Raw genomic sequence first — 17,529 nt, 5'->3', positions numbered from 1 at the left:
AGACCGAGAAGGGAACCATGGGTTTAGAGACCGAGAAAGCTCTATCTCACATCTTTATCAATAAGGCGTCTCCAAGGGCAGCCCCAAGCCAACTGCCTTGCAGTAATCTAGCACTGAAATCTAGCTATGGATTCCCACTCATTTTAAGTGACTGAGAGGGAAAAGGAAAGGGCCTGAGACTGTTCGGAATGGTGGGAGTTGAAGTCCAAAACACCTTGAGGACCAGAGTTTGGGAATCATGGGTTTAGAGACCGAGAAGGGAACCATGGGTTTAGAGACCGAGAAAGCTCTATCTCACATCTTTATCAATAAGGAGTCTCCAAGCGCAGCCCCAAGCCAACTGCCTTGCGGTAATCTAGCACTGAAATCTAGCTATGGATTCCCACTCATTTTAAGTGACTGAGAGGGAAAAGGAAAGGGCCCAAGACTGTTCGGAATGGTGGGAGTTGAAGTCCAAAACACCTTGAGGACCAGAGTTTGGGATTCATGGGTTTAGAGACCAAGAAGGGAACCATGGGTTTACAGACCGAGAAAGCTCTATCTCACATCTTTATCAATAAGGCATCTCCAAGGGCAGCCCCAAGCCAACTGCCTTGCGGTAATCTAGCACTGAAATCTAGCTATGGATTCCCACTCATTTTAAGTGACTGAGAGGGAAAAGGAAAGGGCCTGAGACTGTTCGGAATGGTGGGAGTTGAAGTCCAAAACACCTTGAGGACCAGAGTTTGGGAATCATGGGTTTAGAGACCGAGAAGGGAACCATGGGTTTAGAGACCGAGAAAGCTCTATCTCACATCTTTATCAATAAGGCGTCTCCAAGGGCAGCCCCAAGCCAACTGCCTTGCAGTAATCTAGCACTGAAATCTAGCTATGGATTCCCACTCATTTTAAGTGACTGAGAGGGAAAAGGAAAGGGCCTGAGACTGTTCGGAATGGTGGGAGTTGAAGTCCAAAACACCTTGAGGACCAGAGTTTGGGAATCATGGGTTTAGAGACCGAGAAGGGAACCATGGGTTTAGAGACCGAGAAAGCTCTATCTCACATCTTTATCAATAAGGCGTCTCCAAGGGCAGCCCCAAGCCAACTGCCTTGCAGTAATCTAGCACTGAAATCTAGCTATGGATTCCCACTCATTTTAAGTGACTGAGAGGGAAAAGGAAAGGGCCTGAGACTGTTCGGAATGGTGGGAGTTGAAGTCCAAAACACCTTGAGGACCAGAGTTTGGGAATCATGGGTTTAGAGACCGAGAAGGGAACCATGGGTTTAGAGACCGAGAAAGCTCTATCTCACATCTTTATCAATAAGGAGTCTCCAAGCGCAGCCCCAAGCCAACTGCCTTGCGGTAATCTAGCACTGAAATCTAGCTATGGATTCCCACTCATTTTAAGTGACTGAGAGGGAAAAGGAAAGGGCCCAAGACTGTTCGGAATGGTGGGAGTTGAAGTCCAAAACACCTTGAGGACCAGAGTTTGGGATTCATGGGTTTAGAGACCAAGAAGGGAACCATGGGTTTACAGACCGAGAAAGCTCTATCTCACATCTTTATCAATAAGGCATCTCCAAGGGCAGCCCCAAGCCAACTGCCTTGCGGTAATCTAGCACTGAAATCTAGCTATGGATTCCCACTCATTTTTGTCAGAGTTTTATGTTATTTAGATCATTTCTTAAGTGAAAAATGGATAAGTGGTTGCAGGAATCATGTCCAGTCATTGTGCGGCCAGCAACAGTCAAGCCACCTGTGAGAGCTTAGCTACTACAAATTGAGAGACTGAGAAGAAATAGAGAAGAGTAGAGAAGAGCATGAGCAGAGAATGCTGTTGGTGAGACTGTGAAGAAAGCAAGAGCTAGAAGAAAAGGAATAGATTCCTGTAAAAGCTCAAGGAAGGTTTGCTGGAATATTGGGATCAATGGACTGAATCTTTTATTTGTGACTATTGCATAAACATTTACTTTATTGGAAGAAAGTTTGTCTTCTGTGGATTGTATTATTCTTCTCAACGGGGCGCAGCTTCCGAGAAGAGGATTTGAATGCTTGAAGTCAACCCCAACTATAAAGCAGCAACACCATAGCTGCGACAATTTTAAGTGACTGAGAGGGAAAAGGAAAGGGCCTGAGACTGTTCGGAATGGTGGGAGTTGAAGTCCAAAACACCTTGAGGACCAGAGTTTAGGATTCATGGGTTTAGAGACCAAGAAGGGAACCATGGGTTTAGAGACCGAGAAAGCTCTATCTCACATCTTTATCAATAAGGAGTCTCCAAGGGCAGCCCCAAGCCAACTATACTGCGGTAATCTAGCACTGAAATCTAGCTATGGATTCCCACTCATTTTAAGTGACTCAGAGGGAAAAGGAAAGGGCCCGAGACTGTTCGGAATGGTGGGAGTTGAAGTCCAAAACACCTTGAGGACCAGAGTTTGGGAATCATGGGTTTAGAGACCAAGAAGGGAACCATGGGTTTAGAGACCGAGAAAGCTCTATCTCACATCTTTATCAATAAGGAGTCTCCAAGGGCAGCCCCAAGCCAACTGCCTTGCGGTAATCTAGCACTGAAATCTAGCTATGGATTCCCACTCATTTTAAGTGACTGAGAGGGAAAAGGAAAGGGCCCGAGACTGTTCGGAATGGTGGGAGTTGAAGTCCAAAACACCTTGAGGACCAGAGTTTAGGATTCATGGGTTTAGAGACCGAGAAGGGAACCATGGGTTTAGAGACCGAGAAAGCTCTATCTCACATCTTTATCAATAAGGAGTCTCCAAGGGCAGCCCCAAGCCAACTGCCTTGCAGTAATCTAGCACTGAAATCTAGCTATGGATTCCCACTCATTTTAAGTGACTGAGAGGGAAAAGGAAAGGGCCTGAGACTGTTCGGAATGGTGGGAGTTGAAGTCCAAAACACCTTGAGGACCAGAGTTTGGGAATCATGGGTTTAGAGACCGAGAAGGGAACCATGGGTTTAGAGACCGAGAAAGCTCTATCTCACATCTTTATCAATAAGGCGTCTCCAAGGGCAGCCCCAAGCCAACTGCCTTGCGGTAATCTAGCACTGAAATCTAGCTATGGATTCCCACTCATTTTTGTCAGAGTTTAATGTTATTTAGATCATTTCTTAAGTGAAAAATGGATAAGTGGTTGCAGGAATCATGTCCAGTCATTGTGCGGCCAGCAACAGTCAAGCCACCTGTGAGAGCTTAGCTACTACAAATTGAGAGACTGAGAAGAAATAGAGAAGAGTAGAGAAGAGCATGAGCAGAGAATGCTGTTGGTGAGACTGTGAAGAAAGCAAGAGCTAGAAGAAGAGGAATAGATTCCTGTGAAAGCTCAAGGAAGGTTTGCTGGAATATTGGGATCAATGGACTGAATCTTTTATTTGTGACTATTGCATAAACATTTACTTTATTGGAAGAAAGTTTGTCTTCTGTGGATTGTATTATTCTTCTCAATGGGGCGCAGCTTCCGAGAAGAGGATTTGAATGATTGAAGTCAACCCCAACTATAAAGCAGCAACACCATAGCTGCGACAATTTTAAGTGACTGAGAGGGAAAAGGAAAGGGCCTGAGACTGTTCGGAATGGTGGGAGTTGAAGTCCAAAACACCTTGAGGACCAGAGTTTAGGATTCATGGGTTTAGAGACCAAGAAGGGAACCATGGGTTTAGAGACCGAGAAAGCTCTATCTCACATCTTTATCAATAAGGAGTCTCCAAGGGCAGCCCCAAGCCAACTATACTGCGGTAATCTAGCACTGAAATCTAGCTATGGATTCCCACTCATTTTAAGTGACTCAGAGGGAAAAGGAAAGGGCCCGAGACTGTTCGGAATGGTAGGAGTTGAAGTCCAAAACACCTTGAGGACCAGAGTTTGGGAATCATGGGTTTAGAGACCAAGAAGGGAATCATGGGTTTAGAGACCGAGAAAGCTCTATCTCACATCTTTATCAATAAGGAGTCTCCAAGGGCAGCCCCAAGCCAACTGCCTTGCGGTAATCTAGCACTGAAATCTAGCTATGGATTCCCACTCATTTTAAGTGACTGAGAGGGAAAAGGAAAGGGCCCGAGACTGTTCGGAATGGTGGGAGTTGAAGTCCAAAACACCTTGAGGGCCAGAGTTTAGGATTCATGGGTTTAGAGACCAAGAAGGGAACATGGGTTTAGAGACCAAGAAAGCTCTATCTCACATCTTTATCAATAAGGAGTCTCCAAGGGCAGCCCCAAGCCAACTATACTGCGGTAATCTAGCGGTGAAATCTAGCTATGGATTCCCCCTCATCTTAAGCGACTGAGAGGGAAAAGGAAAGTGCCTGAGACTTTCCTGCATGGCATAATGATCTTGACAGATTATTATTATGAACATGAGGAAGAACTTCCTGATTGTGAGAGCTGTTCAGCAGTGGAACTCTCTGCCCCGGAGTGTGGTGGAGGCTCCTTCTTTGGAGGCTTTTAAGCAGAGGCTGGATGGCCATCTGTCAGGGGTGATTTGAATGCAATATTCCTGCTTCTTGGCAGAATGGGGTTGGACTGGATGGCCCATGAGGTCTCTTCCAACTCTTTGATTCTATGATTCTATAAGGGGGATGGTCTCTGGAGTTGCTCCTATTATTATTATTATTATTATTATTATTATTATTATTACTATTGTTATTATTACTATTATTACTATTACAACAGCTGGGTGACCATCTGTTGGGGGTGCCTTGATTTTGCTTTTCCTGTATGGCAGACAAGGGTAAGACTGGATGGCCAGTGGGGCTACTCCAATAATAATAATAATAATAATAATAATAATAATAATAATAATAATAATTAATATTACAAAGACTGGGTGGTCATACCTGAGATATATATGTATGTGTGTGTATATATATATTTAGAAAAGGCAGAGGAATGAGAGATTGCCAATATCCGCTGGATTATAGAATCATCGAATCAAAGAGTTGGAAGAGACCTCATGGGCCATCCAGTCCAACCCCATTCTACCAAGAAGCAGGAATATTGCATTCAAATCACCCCTGACGGATGGCCATCCAGCCCCTGTTTAAAAGCTTCCAAAGAAGGAGCCTCCACCACACTCCGGGGCAGAGAGTTCCACTGCTGAACGGCTCTCCCAGTCAGGAAGTTCTTCTTCATGTTCAGGTGGAATCTCCTCTCTTGTAGTTTGAAGCCATTGTTCCGCGTCCTAGTCTCCATGGAAGCAGAAAACAAGCTTGCTCCCTCCTCCCTGTGGCTTCCTCTCACATATTTATACATGGCTATCATATCTCCTCTCAACCTTCTCTTCTTCAGGCTAAACATGCCAAGCTCCTTAAGCCGCTCCTCATAGGGTTTGTTCTCCAGACCCTTGATCATTTTAGTCGCCATCTGTCAGCGGTGATTTGAATGCAACATTCCTGCTTCTTAGCAAAATGGGGTTGGACTGGATGGCCCAGGAGGTCTCTTCCAACTCTTTGATTCTATGATTCTTTTGGTGCACCAAACAAAATGTCCATATGGCCCAACATTTGGCCAAGCAGCAGCAGAATCTGGTCATGGCAAAAGGTATTATGCTAGAGGAGTTTGCAGTGGTTTTTCTTCTACCTAAATACACAAAAGAGCAAGACTTTTTAACAGAGGCTTACACTAAGGCTCTATTAAAAATGGCCGCCCCATTCTCTTGTGCAGTAAACCCTTATTAAAAATGGCTGCCATTCCACTCCAGCTCAATTTGACAGCCACACTGCTTCAAAAAGAGACGGGACTTGGATCAAGCGAGGCCAAGAGGAACAAAGGACCCAACATACGTGTTGCTGGCTGTAGCCCTGCAAAAGCAGGAGGTGTGGGGACTGATACAAGGAGTGCCGCATGTTGTTGCCGTTCTGGTCATCCGCGGGGATGGGCGGCCCATCCCGGCTGCTTTCCAGGCACCACAACGTCTCCGGCAACGTGGAGTAATGCCGCTTGAGCTGCTGCTGCTGCTGCTCTTCCTGCCCGTTGTCCTGCATCATGCCCGCCTGGCTGAGGCTGGTCTCGCTGACCGTGCGGCGGAGGGCGGGTGGCGTGGTGTGGCCTTTGCATCCCGTCAAAAGCGTCATGGTGCCTTTGGCGCGGTTCCGCTGGAGCTTCCTGGCCTGAGCATTTATACCTGAGAGGATGAACAAAAGGAACAGAATGCCAGGCATCAAAACATCATATCTTTTTGTTAGGGCTACAAAACCAATGCACGCTAACATACTGCAATACAGGATCATTGAAGCGAGAATGTTATAGGCTCAAAACTGGAAAAATATTGTCATGTCTCCTTTAAAGTTATAATATAACAACAATGGTTTCAATGGCAAAAAACAATTCAAAACAATAATAATTCCACAATTATTTTAGTATTGTTTCACAAACCAAACAGGGTTCTAATTGTGACTATACGCTAAAATACTGCAATACAGGATCATTGAAGCGAGAATGTTATAGGCTCAAAACTGGAAAAATATTGTCATGTCTCCTTTGAAGTTATGCCATAAAGGTCAACATGGGACATACAACTGTTGTATAGTACGCTATATGGAAACATACATGGTTTATAAAAGACTTGGGTTGCTGTGCGTTTTCCGGGCTGCTATGGCCATGTTCCAGAAGCATTCTCTCCTGATGTTTCACCCACATCTATGGCAGGCAAAAGGTAAATAGACTTAGATTATTCCACCCAAATGTTTTTGACAAACAGTCTTCTATAAAGTGTTGTTGAAGGCTTTTGTGGTCGGAATCACTAGGTTGCTGTGAGTTTACCAGGCAGACTTGTCAGCAGCCTATGATACTGTGAACCGCTGCCTCCTCCTGAGAAAAATGTCTAATATCACAAAGGACGACCACCTCACCCGCCTCATAGGAAACCTGCTACAAAACAGGAGCTTTTTTGTTGAGGTCCAGGGCCAGAGAAGCAGATGGCGGAAACAGAAGAACGGCCTGCCTCAGGGGAGTGTGCTCGCTCCATCCATGTTCAACATCTACACAAATGACCAGCCATTGACAGAAGGGACAGAGAGTTTCATCTATGCTGATGATCGTGACATCACCACTCAAGCAGGGAGCTTTGAGATGGTTGAACAGAAGCTCTCCGAAGCTCTAGGTGCTCTTACTGCCTATTACAGGGAAAACCAACTGATCCCTAATCCATCTAAAACACAGACATGTGATTTTCACCTTAAGAACAGACAAGCATCCCGAGCTCTGAGGATTACCTGGGAAGGGATCCCACTGGAGCATCGCAACACACCCACATACCTGGGAGTCACTTTGGACCGTGCTCTGACCTACAAGAAGCACTGCCTGAACATCAAGCAAAAAGTGGGCGCTAGAAACAACATCATACGAAGGCTGACTGGCACAACCTGGGGATCACAACCAGACACAGTGAAGACATCTGCCCTTGCGCTATGCTACTCTGCTGCTGAGTATGCATGCCCAGTGTCAAACACATCTCACCACACTAAATCAGTAGATGTGGCTCTTAATGAGACATGCCGCATTATCATGGGGTGTCTGCGCCCTACACCACTGGAGAAATTACACTGCTTAGCCGGTATTGCACCACCTGACATCCGCCGGGAAGTAGCAGCCAATAGTGAAAGGACCAAGGTAGTGACATCTCCAGCTCATCCTCTGTTTGGGTATCAGCCAGCACGTCAACGACTTAAATCAAGACATAGTTTTCTTAGATCTACAGAGACACTTGCTGGAACACCCCAGCAAGCGAGAGTCCAAAAGTGGCAGGCCCAAATCCAGAACCTCAACCAATGGCTGATACCCAATGAGAGACTCCCCCCTGGGCACACAGAGGACTGGGCGACCTGGAAGGCACTGAACAGACTGCGCTCTGGCACCACGAGATGCAGAGCCAACCTTAAGAAATGGGGCTACAAAGTGGAATCCTCGACATGCGAATGTGGAGAGGAGCAAACCACTGACCACCTGCTGCAATGCACCCTGAGCCCTGCCACATGCACAATGGAGGACCTCCTTGCAGCAACACCAGAGGCACTCCAAGTGGCCAGATACTGGTCAAAGGACATTTAATCAACTCTCATACTCACAAATTCTGTAATCTGCTTGTTTGCTTTGTTTCTGTTAGAAATGTAATATAATTTGACTGGTTGTTCTGACACGACAAATAAACCCACATCTATGGCAGGCAAAGGGTAAATAGACTTAGATTATTCCACCCAAATATTTTTGACAACAGCCTTCTATAAAGTGTTGTTGAAGGCTTTCGTGGTCGGAATCGCTAGATTGCTGTGAGTTTACCAGGCGGAATGGCCATGTTCCAAAAGCATTCTCTCCTGATGTTTCACCCACATCTATGGCAGGCGAAAGGTAAATAGACTTAGATTATTCCACCCAAATGTTTTTGACAAACAGTCTTCTATAAAGTGTTGAAATCTTTCGTGGTCGGAATCACTAGGTTGCTGTGAGTTTACCAGGCGGAATGGCCATGATCCAGAAGCATTCTCTCCTGATGTTTCGCCCACATCTATGGCAGGCAAAAGGTAAATAGACTTAGATTATTCCACCCAAATGTTTTTGACAAACAGTCTTCTAAAAAGTGTTGTTGAAGGCTTTTGTGGTCAGAATCACTAGGTTACCAGGCGGAATGGCCATGTTCCAGAAGCATTCTCTCCTGATGTTTCACCCACATCTATGGCAGGCAATAGACTTAGATTATTCCACCCAAATGTTTTTGACAAACAGTCTTCTATAAAGTGTTGTTGAAGGCTTTTGTGGTCAGAATCACTAGGTTACCAGGCGGAATGGCCATGTTCCAGAAGCATTCTCTCCTGACGTTTCGCCCACATCTAGGACAGGCATCGTCAGAGGTTGTGAAGTCTGTTGGAAACTGGGCAAGTGGTGTTTATATATCTGTGGAATGTCCAAGGAGGGGGAAAAGACTGTCGTCTATTAAGAGGCAAATGGGAATGTCGCAATAAGCCACCTTGATTAGCATTTAATGGCCTTGTAGCTTCAAAGCTTGGCTGGTTGCTGCCTGGGGAAATTCTTTGTCGGGAGGTGACTCTGACTGATTCTTGTCTGGGATTCCCATTTTTGGGATGTTTCTCTTTATTTACTGCCCTGATTTTAGAGTTTTTTTAAAAAAAAATTGGGAGCAAGATTTTGTTCGTTTTCATGGTTTCATGGTTTCTCACCCTATGGGTTGGAATCCCTAGGGGGTCGCAAGGGGGGTTTCAGAGGGGTCATCAAAGACTATTAGAAAGCACATATTTCTGATGGTCTTAGGAACCCCTTTGGCAGAGAAGGCAGAAGATCTCTCCGCCTGCCCTTCTCTTCCTTTTTGGAAACAGATGGCGAATCCTCCCACCAAAACGCTCCTGCAGTAATTGGCCAGCCTCTCAGGCAAGGGGAGTGCTATTTTTGCGACTCCAAGTGGGCCAGTGGGGAGGTGTGCTCAGCCCATGGCAGCACTGGTGGGGTTCAAGGAGCTCTGTGATTGTAGGTGAACTATAAATCCTAGCAACTACAACTCCCAAATGTCAACATCTATTTTCCCCGAACTCTACCAGTGTTCACATTTGGGCATATTGAATATTTGTGCCAAGTTTGGTCCGGATCTATCATTGTCCACAGTGCTCTCTGGATGTAGGTGAACTACAACTCCAACACTCAAGGTCAATGCCCACCAAACCCTTCCAGTATTTTCTGTTGGTCATGGGCGTTCTGTATGCCAAGACTGGTTCAATTCCATCGCTGGTGGAGTTCAGAATGCTCTTTGATTTTAGGTGAACTATAAATCCCAAGAACTACAACTCCCAAATGACAAAATCAAAAACCTCACCAGGTATTTGTGCCAAATTTGTTCCAGTGAATGAAGATACATCCTGCATATCGGATATTTACATTACGGTTCATAACAGTTGCAAAATTATAGAATCATAGAATCAAAGAGTTGGAAGAGACCTCATAGGCCATCCAATCCCATTCTGCCAAGAAGCAGGAATATTGCATTCAATGCACCCCTGACAGATGGCCATCCAGCCTCTGTTTAAAAGCTTCCAAAGAAGGAGCCTCCACCACACTCCGGGGCAGAGAGTTCCACTGCTGAACGGCTCTCACAGTCAGGAAGTTCTTCCTCACGTTCAGATGGAATCTCCTTTCTTGTAGTTTGAAGCCATTGTTCCATTGTGTCCTAGTCTCCAAGGAAGCAGAAAACAAGCTTGCTCCCTCCTCCTCCCTGTGGCTTCCTCTCACATATTTATACATGGCTATCATATCTCCTCTCAGCCTTCTCTTCTTCAGGCTAAACATGCCCAGCTCCTTAAGCCACTCCTCATAGGGCTTGTTCTCCAGACCCTTCATCATTTCAGTCGCCTTCCTCTGGACACATTCCAGCTTGTCAATATCTCTCTTGAATTGTGGTGCCCAGAATTGGACACAATATTCCAGGTGTGGTCTAACCAAAGCGGAATAGAGCATGGGGAGCATGACTTCCCTAGATCTAGACACTAGGCTCCTCTTGATACAGGCCAAAATCCCATTGGCTTTTTTTGCCGCCACATCACATTGTTGGCTCATGTTTAACTTGTTGTCCACGAGGACTCCAAGATCTTTTTCACACGTACTGCTCTCGAGCCAAGTATCGTCCCCCATTTTGCATTTCGTTTTTTCAGCCTAAGTGGAGTATCTTGCATTTGTCACTGTTGAACTTCATTTTGTTAGTTTTGGCCCATTCCTCTAAACTGTCAAGATTAGTTGAAACTTGTGCGCCAGTTGCACTCATACCTTGAGGTGCCAGACTTGGCTATAGTAGTTCACGCCTTAGTCACATCCCATCTGGACTACTGCAATGCTATCTACATGGGGCTGCCTTTGAAAACAGTTCGGAAGCAGCAATTCGGCGGCTAGATGGCTAACTTTGTTAACTGGACCACCGTACCATGAGAGGACGACACCCATGGTGCAACAGCTCCACTGTTTGCTGGTCTGCTTCCGGGCTAAATACAAAGTGCTGGTCATTAACCAAAAAGCCCGAAACCAGTGCTTCCCTGGAGACTAGGATGCAATGGAACAATGGCTTCAAACTACAAGAGAGGAGATTCCATCTGAACATTAGGAAGAACTTCCTGACTGTGAGAGCCGTTCAGCAGTGGAACTCTCTGCCCCGGAGAGTGGTGGAGGCTCCTTCTTTGGAAGCTTTTAAACAGAGGCTGGATGGCCATTTGTCAGGGGTGATTTGAATGCAATATTCCTGCTTCTTGGCAGGGGGTTGGACTGGATGGCCCATGAGGTCTCTTCCAACTCTTTGATTCTATGATTCTATGATTCTATGTATAAATATGTGAGAGGAAGCCAAAGGGAGGAGGGGGCAAGCTTGTTTTCTGCTTCCCTGGAGACTAGGACACAACGGAACAATGGCTTTAAACTACAAAAAAGGAGATTCCATCTGAACATGAGGAAGAACTTCCTGACTGTGAGAGCCGTTCAGCAGTGGAACTCTCTGCCTGGAGTATGGTGGAGGCTCCTTCTTTGGAGGCTTTTAAACAGAGGCTGGATGGTCATCTGTCAGGGGTGATTTGAATGCAATATTCCTGCTTCTTAGCAGAATGGGGTTGCACTGGATGGCCCATGAGGTCTCTTCCAACTCTTTGATTCTATGATTCTATGATTCTAAACAGAGGCTGGATGGCCATCTGTCAGGGGTGATTTGAATGCAATATTCCTGCTTCTTGGCAGAATGGGGTTGGACTGGATGGCCCATGAGGTCTCTTCCAACTCTTTGATTCTATGATTCTATGAAGGAGCTGCTGGCCACCACCAACACCTGGGATTCCAGGGTCAGCAATGAGTCCAGGATTACCCCCAAACTGCGAACCTGTGTCTTCAAGGGGAGTGTGACCCCATCCAACATAGGCTGTAATCCCACCCCCTGATCAGCCTTATGACTGATGTATTGCACACCATCCTGCATTACACCACCTTCCCAAAATGCAGTTGTCCTGAAATCAAACTGAAGCAACTTCGAGGCTCAACCACCCAACTTGAAGACAGCCTAGGAAACCAAGAGCGATGCCTTTGGAAACAGACAAGCTAAATTGGGAAGTGGCTGGCGGGAGAAATGAGGAGGAATAACCCACGCCCATCAAATGCAGGCAGTGCTTTCCCTCCCCTCCTCTCTCTGTTCAAACTATGCAATGCAAAGATATGGAGAAAAAGGGAAGTCTATTTCAGTCGGGTACCCGAATGTGGGGGAAAAAAGTGCAATGGCGTTTGTCTCCCATGCCGACATGGCCTTCTGTCCTTCCTTCCACAATGTCAGCATCCTTGGAGTCTCCTCTGCAAAATCCCCCTGCAAATCCTCCCCAAATCCATCTCTTGTGACACACTGAACAAAACAGGAGAGCCTCTCTCCCAAAAAAGCTGTGACCCACCCACGAGCTGAAACCAAAGCAGAGATGTCAAACCGCAAAGCGAGAAGCCGGCTCAGAGAATAATGGAGATGTGTCAGCCCCCCAAGGATGGATGGGATGAAGTCCTTCCTTACCATCAAGTGGAGGAGGGTCTGCAGAATGTCCCGGGCAATTGCTAAGGGCACCTGCCAATGCGCCGACCGGCTGGCGGGACTTGCAGACTGCAGTGAGCCAGGACGACAACGCTCATTCGCTGGCTGCAGAGGCAAGAAATAATTACCTCCGCCACACTATCTCTTGGAAAAATGAAGGAGAGAGGGAGGCTGCCAGGGAGACGAACGCTAGAGCATCTCACAGGCAGAGACACAGGGGCCCCAAAGCTCTCCCTGCCCCATAAGTGAGTGGTTGGTCCTCCAGTGCTTTTCCCCCGCTGCCCAAGGTGGAACGCCCCTCCATCGTAAATCTGTCTTCTGTGCTGCGGATGCATGCATGCGATGGGAAGGCTGGCTGAGCAGTTAGGGGAGAGAAAGTTAGGGATGCTCTCGGCAGGTAGAAGTGGAAGGTCTAAGGCAGGTGGGCACCAAAAGCAGGGACTCACCTGAAAATAATTGGGACAATTTCATGGAGGAAGAAGGGACAAGGAGGGGGAAAAGAGGATGGAGAGGGAGAGCTAAAGGGAAGAGGAAGGACAAGGGGTGGAAAAGAGGATGGAGAAGGAGAGCTAAAAGAAGAAGCAGAGGACAAGGAATGGAAAAGAGGATGGAAAAGGAGAGCTAAAGGGAAGACAGAACACAAGGGATGGAAAAGAGGATGGAGAGGGAGAGCTAAAGGGAAGAGGAAGGACAAGGAATGGAAAAGAGGATGGACAGGGAGAGCTAAGGGGAAAGAAAAAGGACAAGGAATGGAAAAGAGGATGGAGAGGAAGAGCTAAAGGGAAGAGGAAGGACAAGGGGTGGAAAAGAGGATGGAGAAGGAGAAATAAAGGGAGGAGGAAGGACAAGGGATGGAAAAGAGGATGGCGAGGGAGAGCTAAAAGTAAGAGGAAAGACAAGGAAAGAGGATGGAGATGGAGAGCTAAAGGGAAGAGGAAGGACAAGGAAAGGAAAAGAGGATGGAGGAGAGCTAAAAGAAGAAGTAGAGGACAAGGAATGGAAAAAATGATGGAGAAGGAGAGCTAAGGGGAAAAGGAAGAATCAGAAGACAAGGAATGGAAAAGAGGATGGAGAGGGAGAGCTAAAGGAAGAAGTAGAGGACAAGGAAAGGAAAAGATGATGGAATGGAAGAGCTAAAGGAAGAAGCAGAGGACAAGGAATGGAAAAGATGATGAAGAAGGAGAGCTAAGGGGAAAAGGAAGAAGTAGAGGACAAGGAATGGAAAGAGGATGGCGAGGGAGAGCTAAAGGGAAGAGGAAAGACAAGGAATGGAAAAAAGGATGGAGAAGGTGATCTAAAGCGAGAAGGAAGAAGCAGAGGACAAGGAATGGAAAAGAGGATGGAGAAAGAGAGCTAAAGGAAGAAGTAGAGGACAAGGAAAGGAAAAAAGGATGGAGAAGGAGAGCTAAAGGGAGAAGGAAGAAGCAGAGGACAAGGAATGGAAAGAGGATGGAGAGCTACAGGGAGAAGGAAGGACAAGGAATGGAAAAAAGGATGGAGAAGGAGAGCTAAAGGAAGAAGGACAAGGAATGGAAAAGAGGATGGAATGGAAGAGCTAAAGGAAGAAGTAGAGGACAAGGAAAGGAAAAGAGGGTGGAGAAGGAGAGCTAAAGGGAAGAGGAAGGACAAGGAATGGAAAAGAGGATGGAATGGGAGAGCTAAAGAAAGAAGTAGAGGACAAGGAAAGGAAAAGAGGATGGAGAAGGAGAGCTAAAGGAAGAAGAAGCAGAGGACAAGGAATGGAAAAAGGATGGAGAGCTAAAGGGAGAAGGAAGAACAAGGAATGGAAAACAGGATGGAATGGGAGAACTAAAGGAAGTAGAGGACAAGGAATGGAAAAGAGGATGGAGAGGGAGAGCTAAAGGGAGAAGGGAGAAGCAGAGGACAAGGAAAGGAAAAGAGGATGGAGAAAGAGAGCTAAAGGAAGAAGTAGAGGACAAGGAAAGGAAAAAGAGGATGGAGAAGGTGATCTAAAGGGAGAAGGGAGAAACAGAGGACAAGGAATGGAAAAGAGGATGGAGAAAGAGAGTAAAGGGAGGAGGAAGGACAAGGAATGGAAAAGGTCAAGGAAGAAGAAGAGGCGACGAAAGAAGAGGAAGGAGGAGGAAGAAATGAAGGAAGAAGGGGAGGGAAAGAGAGAAGGAGGAGAGGGAGGAAGAGGGCTACGATGAGACAAGAATGAAAGAAAAGAAGGGAAGTAGGGATAACGGCATTGAATGTTTGGCATATAAGCATACTGTAACTGGCCCTGAGTGCCCTCGGGGAGATAGGGTGGTATATATATAAAGTATATTATTACTATTAATATCCACAGTTTCTCATATCTACACACCTATCAGATCCTACATGGACAGTTCCTGGAAAAAATTGAGAGCCAAATTGACAAGGAAAAAACATGGCTGTGGCTCCTTTGAAAAAGGAGAAAAAGGAGAAAAAGGAGGGCCTGATTCTGGCAGCCCAAGAACAAGCTATGAAAACCAATGCCATCCAAGGCAGAACTAAAAAGTTGAAGATCCCAAGTGTAGACTCTGTGAGGAAGCAGATGAAACAATGGATCGCATCCTCAGCTGCTGCAAGAGGATCGCGCAGACAGACTACAAGCAGAGGCACAACACCGTTGCTCAGATGATTCATTGGAACTTGTGTCACAAACACCATATGCCTGCGGCAAAGAACTGGTGGGATCACAGTCCGGAAAAAGTTACAGAAAATGAATACCTCAAACTACTCTGGGACTTCTGAATTCAGACTGACAGAGTTTTGGAGCACAAGACTCCTGACCTCACGATTGTGGGAAAAAAACAAGAATAGATCGTCAATGTTGCAATCCCAAGCGACAGCAGGATTAAAGAGAAACAACTGGAAAAATAGACACAATATGAGAATTTAAAGATCGAACTGTAAAGACTCTGGCACAAACCAGTAAAGGTGATCCCAGTGGTGATCGGCACACTGGGTGCAGTGCCTAAAGACCTTGGCCTGCACTTAAACACAATCAGCGCTGACAAGAATGAGTCGCCTTCGGGCTTGAGATACAGCGGTATATAAGCAAAGTAAATAAGATTACCATCTGCCAGCTGGATCTTCATGCATTGTTGAAGGCTTCCATGGCCGGAATCACTGGGTTGTTGGAGGTTTTATATGGCCATGTCCTAGAGGCATCCTTTCCTGACGTTTCGCCTGCATCTATGGCAAGCAAACTAATCTTGTTGTGTATTGTCGAAGGCTTTCATGGCTGGAATCACTAGGTTCTTGTGGGTTTTTTCAGGCTATAGGGCCATGTTCTAGAGGCATTTTCCCCTGACGTTTCACCTGCATCTATGGCAAGCATCCTCAGAGGTAGTGAGTAATCTTGTTGTGTATCAAATAATAATAATAATAATAATAATAATAATAATAATAATAATTATTATTATTATTATTATTATTATTTGAAACACAACAGGATGAGTCCACAGCAGTCACTCTACTGGCTGCTGAATTGGATGCATGCAAATCCCAGTAAGGTGGCCTTTTCCAGCCGGCAGATGGTAATTTTGTCAGCACTGATTGTGTTTTAGTGCAGGCCAAGGTCTTTAGGCACTGCACCCAGTGTGCCAATCACCACTGGGACCACCTTTACTGTTTTGTGCTAGAGTCTTCTTCTTCTTCTTCTTCTTCTTCTTATTATTATTATTATTATTATTATTATTATTATTATTTCCATTTCACCTACAAACTGATCTGCTCCATTCTACCCAACTACAATCATAGGCCATCAGGATGGCTCTCATACCTTTGACTCCCATTTTCTGGAGCAGAGAACACTTCCACTTGAGGAATACTCTGTTTCTTAAAGTATTGATGTAAATATAGATACAACATTCAAAAATTGAGAAAAAAAACAAACTCACGCCTTCCCAGTGGAGTGCGATCAACTCCCATCTGCTCCGAGGATGATTTTTCTTCCTCTGCAGGGAACGACGAGAGGAAGAAGAAAGGCCACCTTTCCATTTGGAAAATAGCTGCAAATTGTACTAACCAGGAGGGGAAAAACAACTGCTGCAGAAAGGGTCCAGTTTGGATCCTAAGATGCAACCTGCCTTATTTGGTGAGGAACAGCCTCTGAGTTCTCAAATACATTTCTTCTGGGATTTTTTTTCCCTATCCTTCTTATGCTGGGAAAATTTTTGAAGAGGTGACTGGAGAAGGGGAGGGAAGGGTTCATGCGCTCAAACTGTTTACATGCCTCGGGATTAAGAAAAAAAGAAAGACAAACAGAACGGAGCTCTCCGAGGCAATGGATTGCAGGCTTTTTTGGCTCAACTGGTGCGCCTCTTGCGGGTATGTGGCTTCAAAGGTCCCCAAAGAGAGGGGCACATGCAATAGAATCATAGAATCGTAGAATCATAGAATCAAAGAGTTGGAAGAGACCTCATGGGCCATCCAGTCCAACCCCCTGCCAAGAAGCAGGAATATTGCATTCAAATCACCCCTGACAAATGGCCATCCAGCCTCTGCTTAAAAGCTTCCAAAGAAGGAGCCTCCACCACACTCCGGGGCAGAGAGTTCCACTGCTGAACGGCTCTCACAGTCAGGAAGTTCTTCCTAATGTTCAGATGGAATCTCCTCTCTTGAAGTTTGAAGCCATTGTTCCGCGTCCTAGTCTCCAAGGAAGCAGAAAACAAGCTTGCTCCCTCCTCCCTGTGGCTTCCTCTCACATATTTATACATGGCTATCATATCTCCTCTCAGCCTTCTGAGAGGGATTCAGTTGCCAAGGGGTCCGACCCAGGATCAGTTGCCACCAGGGGCGGCTCGTCCATTACGCGAAGTAAGTGGTTGCAGAACACTTTTTTTTTTGCCAGGGGTGCAAAGGCACCCCTGTAAATGCCCCTCAACCACCACTTGAGGAGTGACCCCTCAGCTCACAACAGCCCTAGCAGTCCGGGGGAGCCTCGGCTTTCTTGCCTCGCTGCCAGGCGATCCTCTTCACAAAGGGGCCGGGCCCATAGCCCCTC

General features: G+C 46.1%; 1 protein-coding gene across 2 annotated transcripts in view; it reads right to left on the bottom strand.

Annotated features, from left to right (window-relative positions):
* Positions 1-17,529, bottom strand: part of LOC137094796 (ras-associating and dilute domain-containing protein-like) — a 152,172-nt gene that overhangs the window by 80,586 nt on the left and 54,057 nt on the right. The window contains exons 1-2 of one of the 2 annotated variants that reach the window (XM_067460554.1): positions 12,513-12,752; positions 5,773-6,113 (exon numbers count right to left, since the gene is read on the bottom strand). In XM_067460554.1, coding sequence (XP_067316655.1) covers positions 5,773-6,063 — 291 coding nt within the window. In that variant the 5' untranslated portion in view covers positions 6,064-6,113; positions 12,513-12,752. Of the gene's footprint in view, positions 1-5,772; positions 6,114-12,512; positions 12,753-17,529 lie in introns of those variants that run through there. The other variant, XM_067460553.1, reaches the window with a different exon arrangement.

This window comes from Anolis sagrei, chromosome X, assembly GCF_037176765.1.
Source record: "Anolis sagrei isolate rAnoSag1 chromosome X, rAnoSag1.mat, whole genome shotgun sequence".
In the NCBI taxonomy this organism is placed as follows: domain Eukaryota; kingdom Metazoa; phylum Chordata; class Lepidosauria; order Squamata; family Dactyloidae; genus Anolis; species Anolis sagrei.
This window is presented reverse-complemented; position numbering and strand designations above follow the sequence as displayed.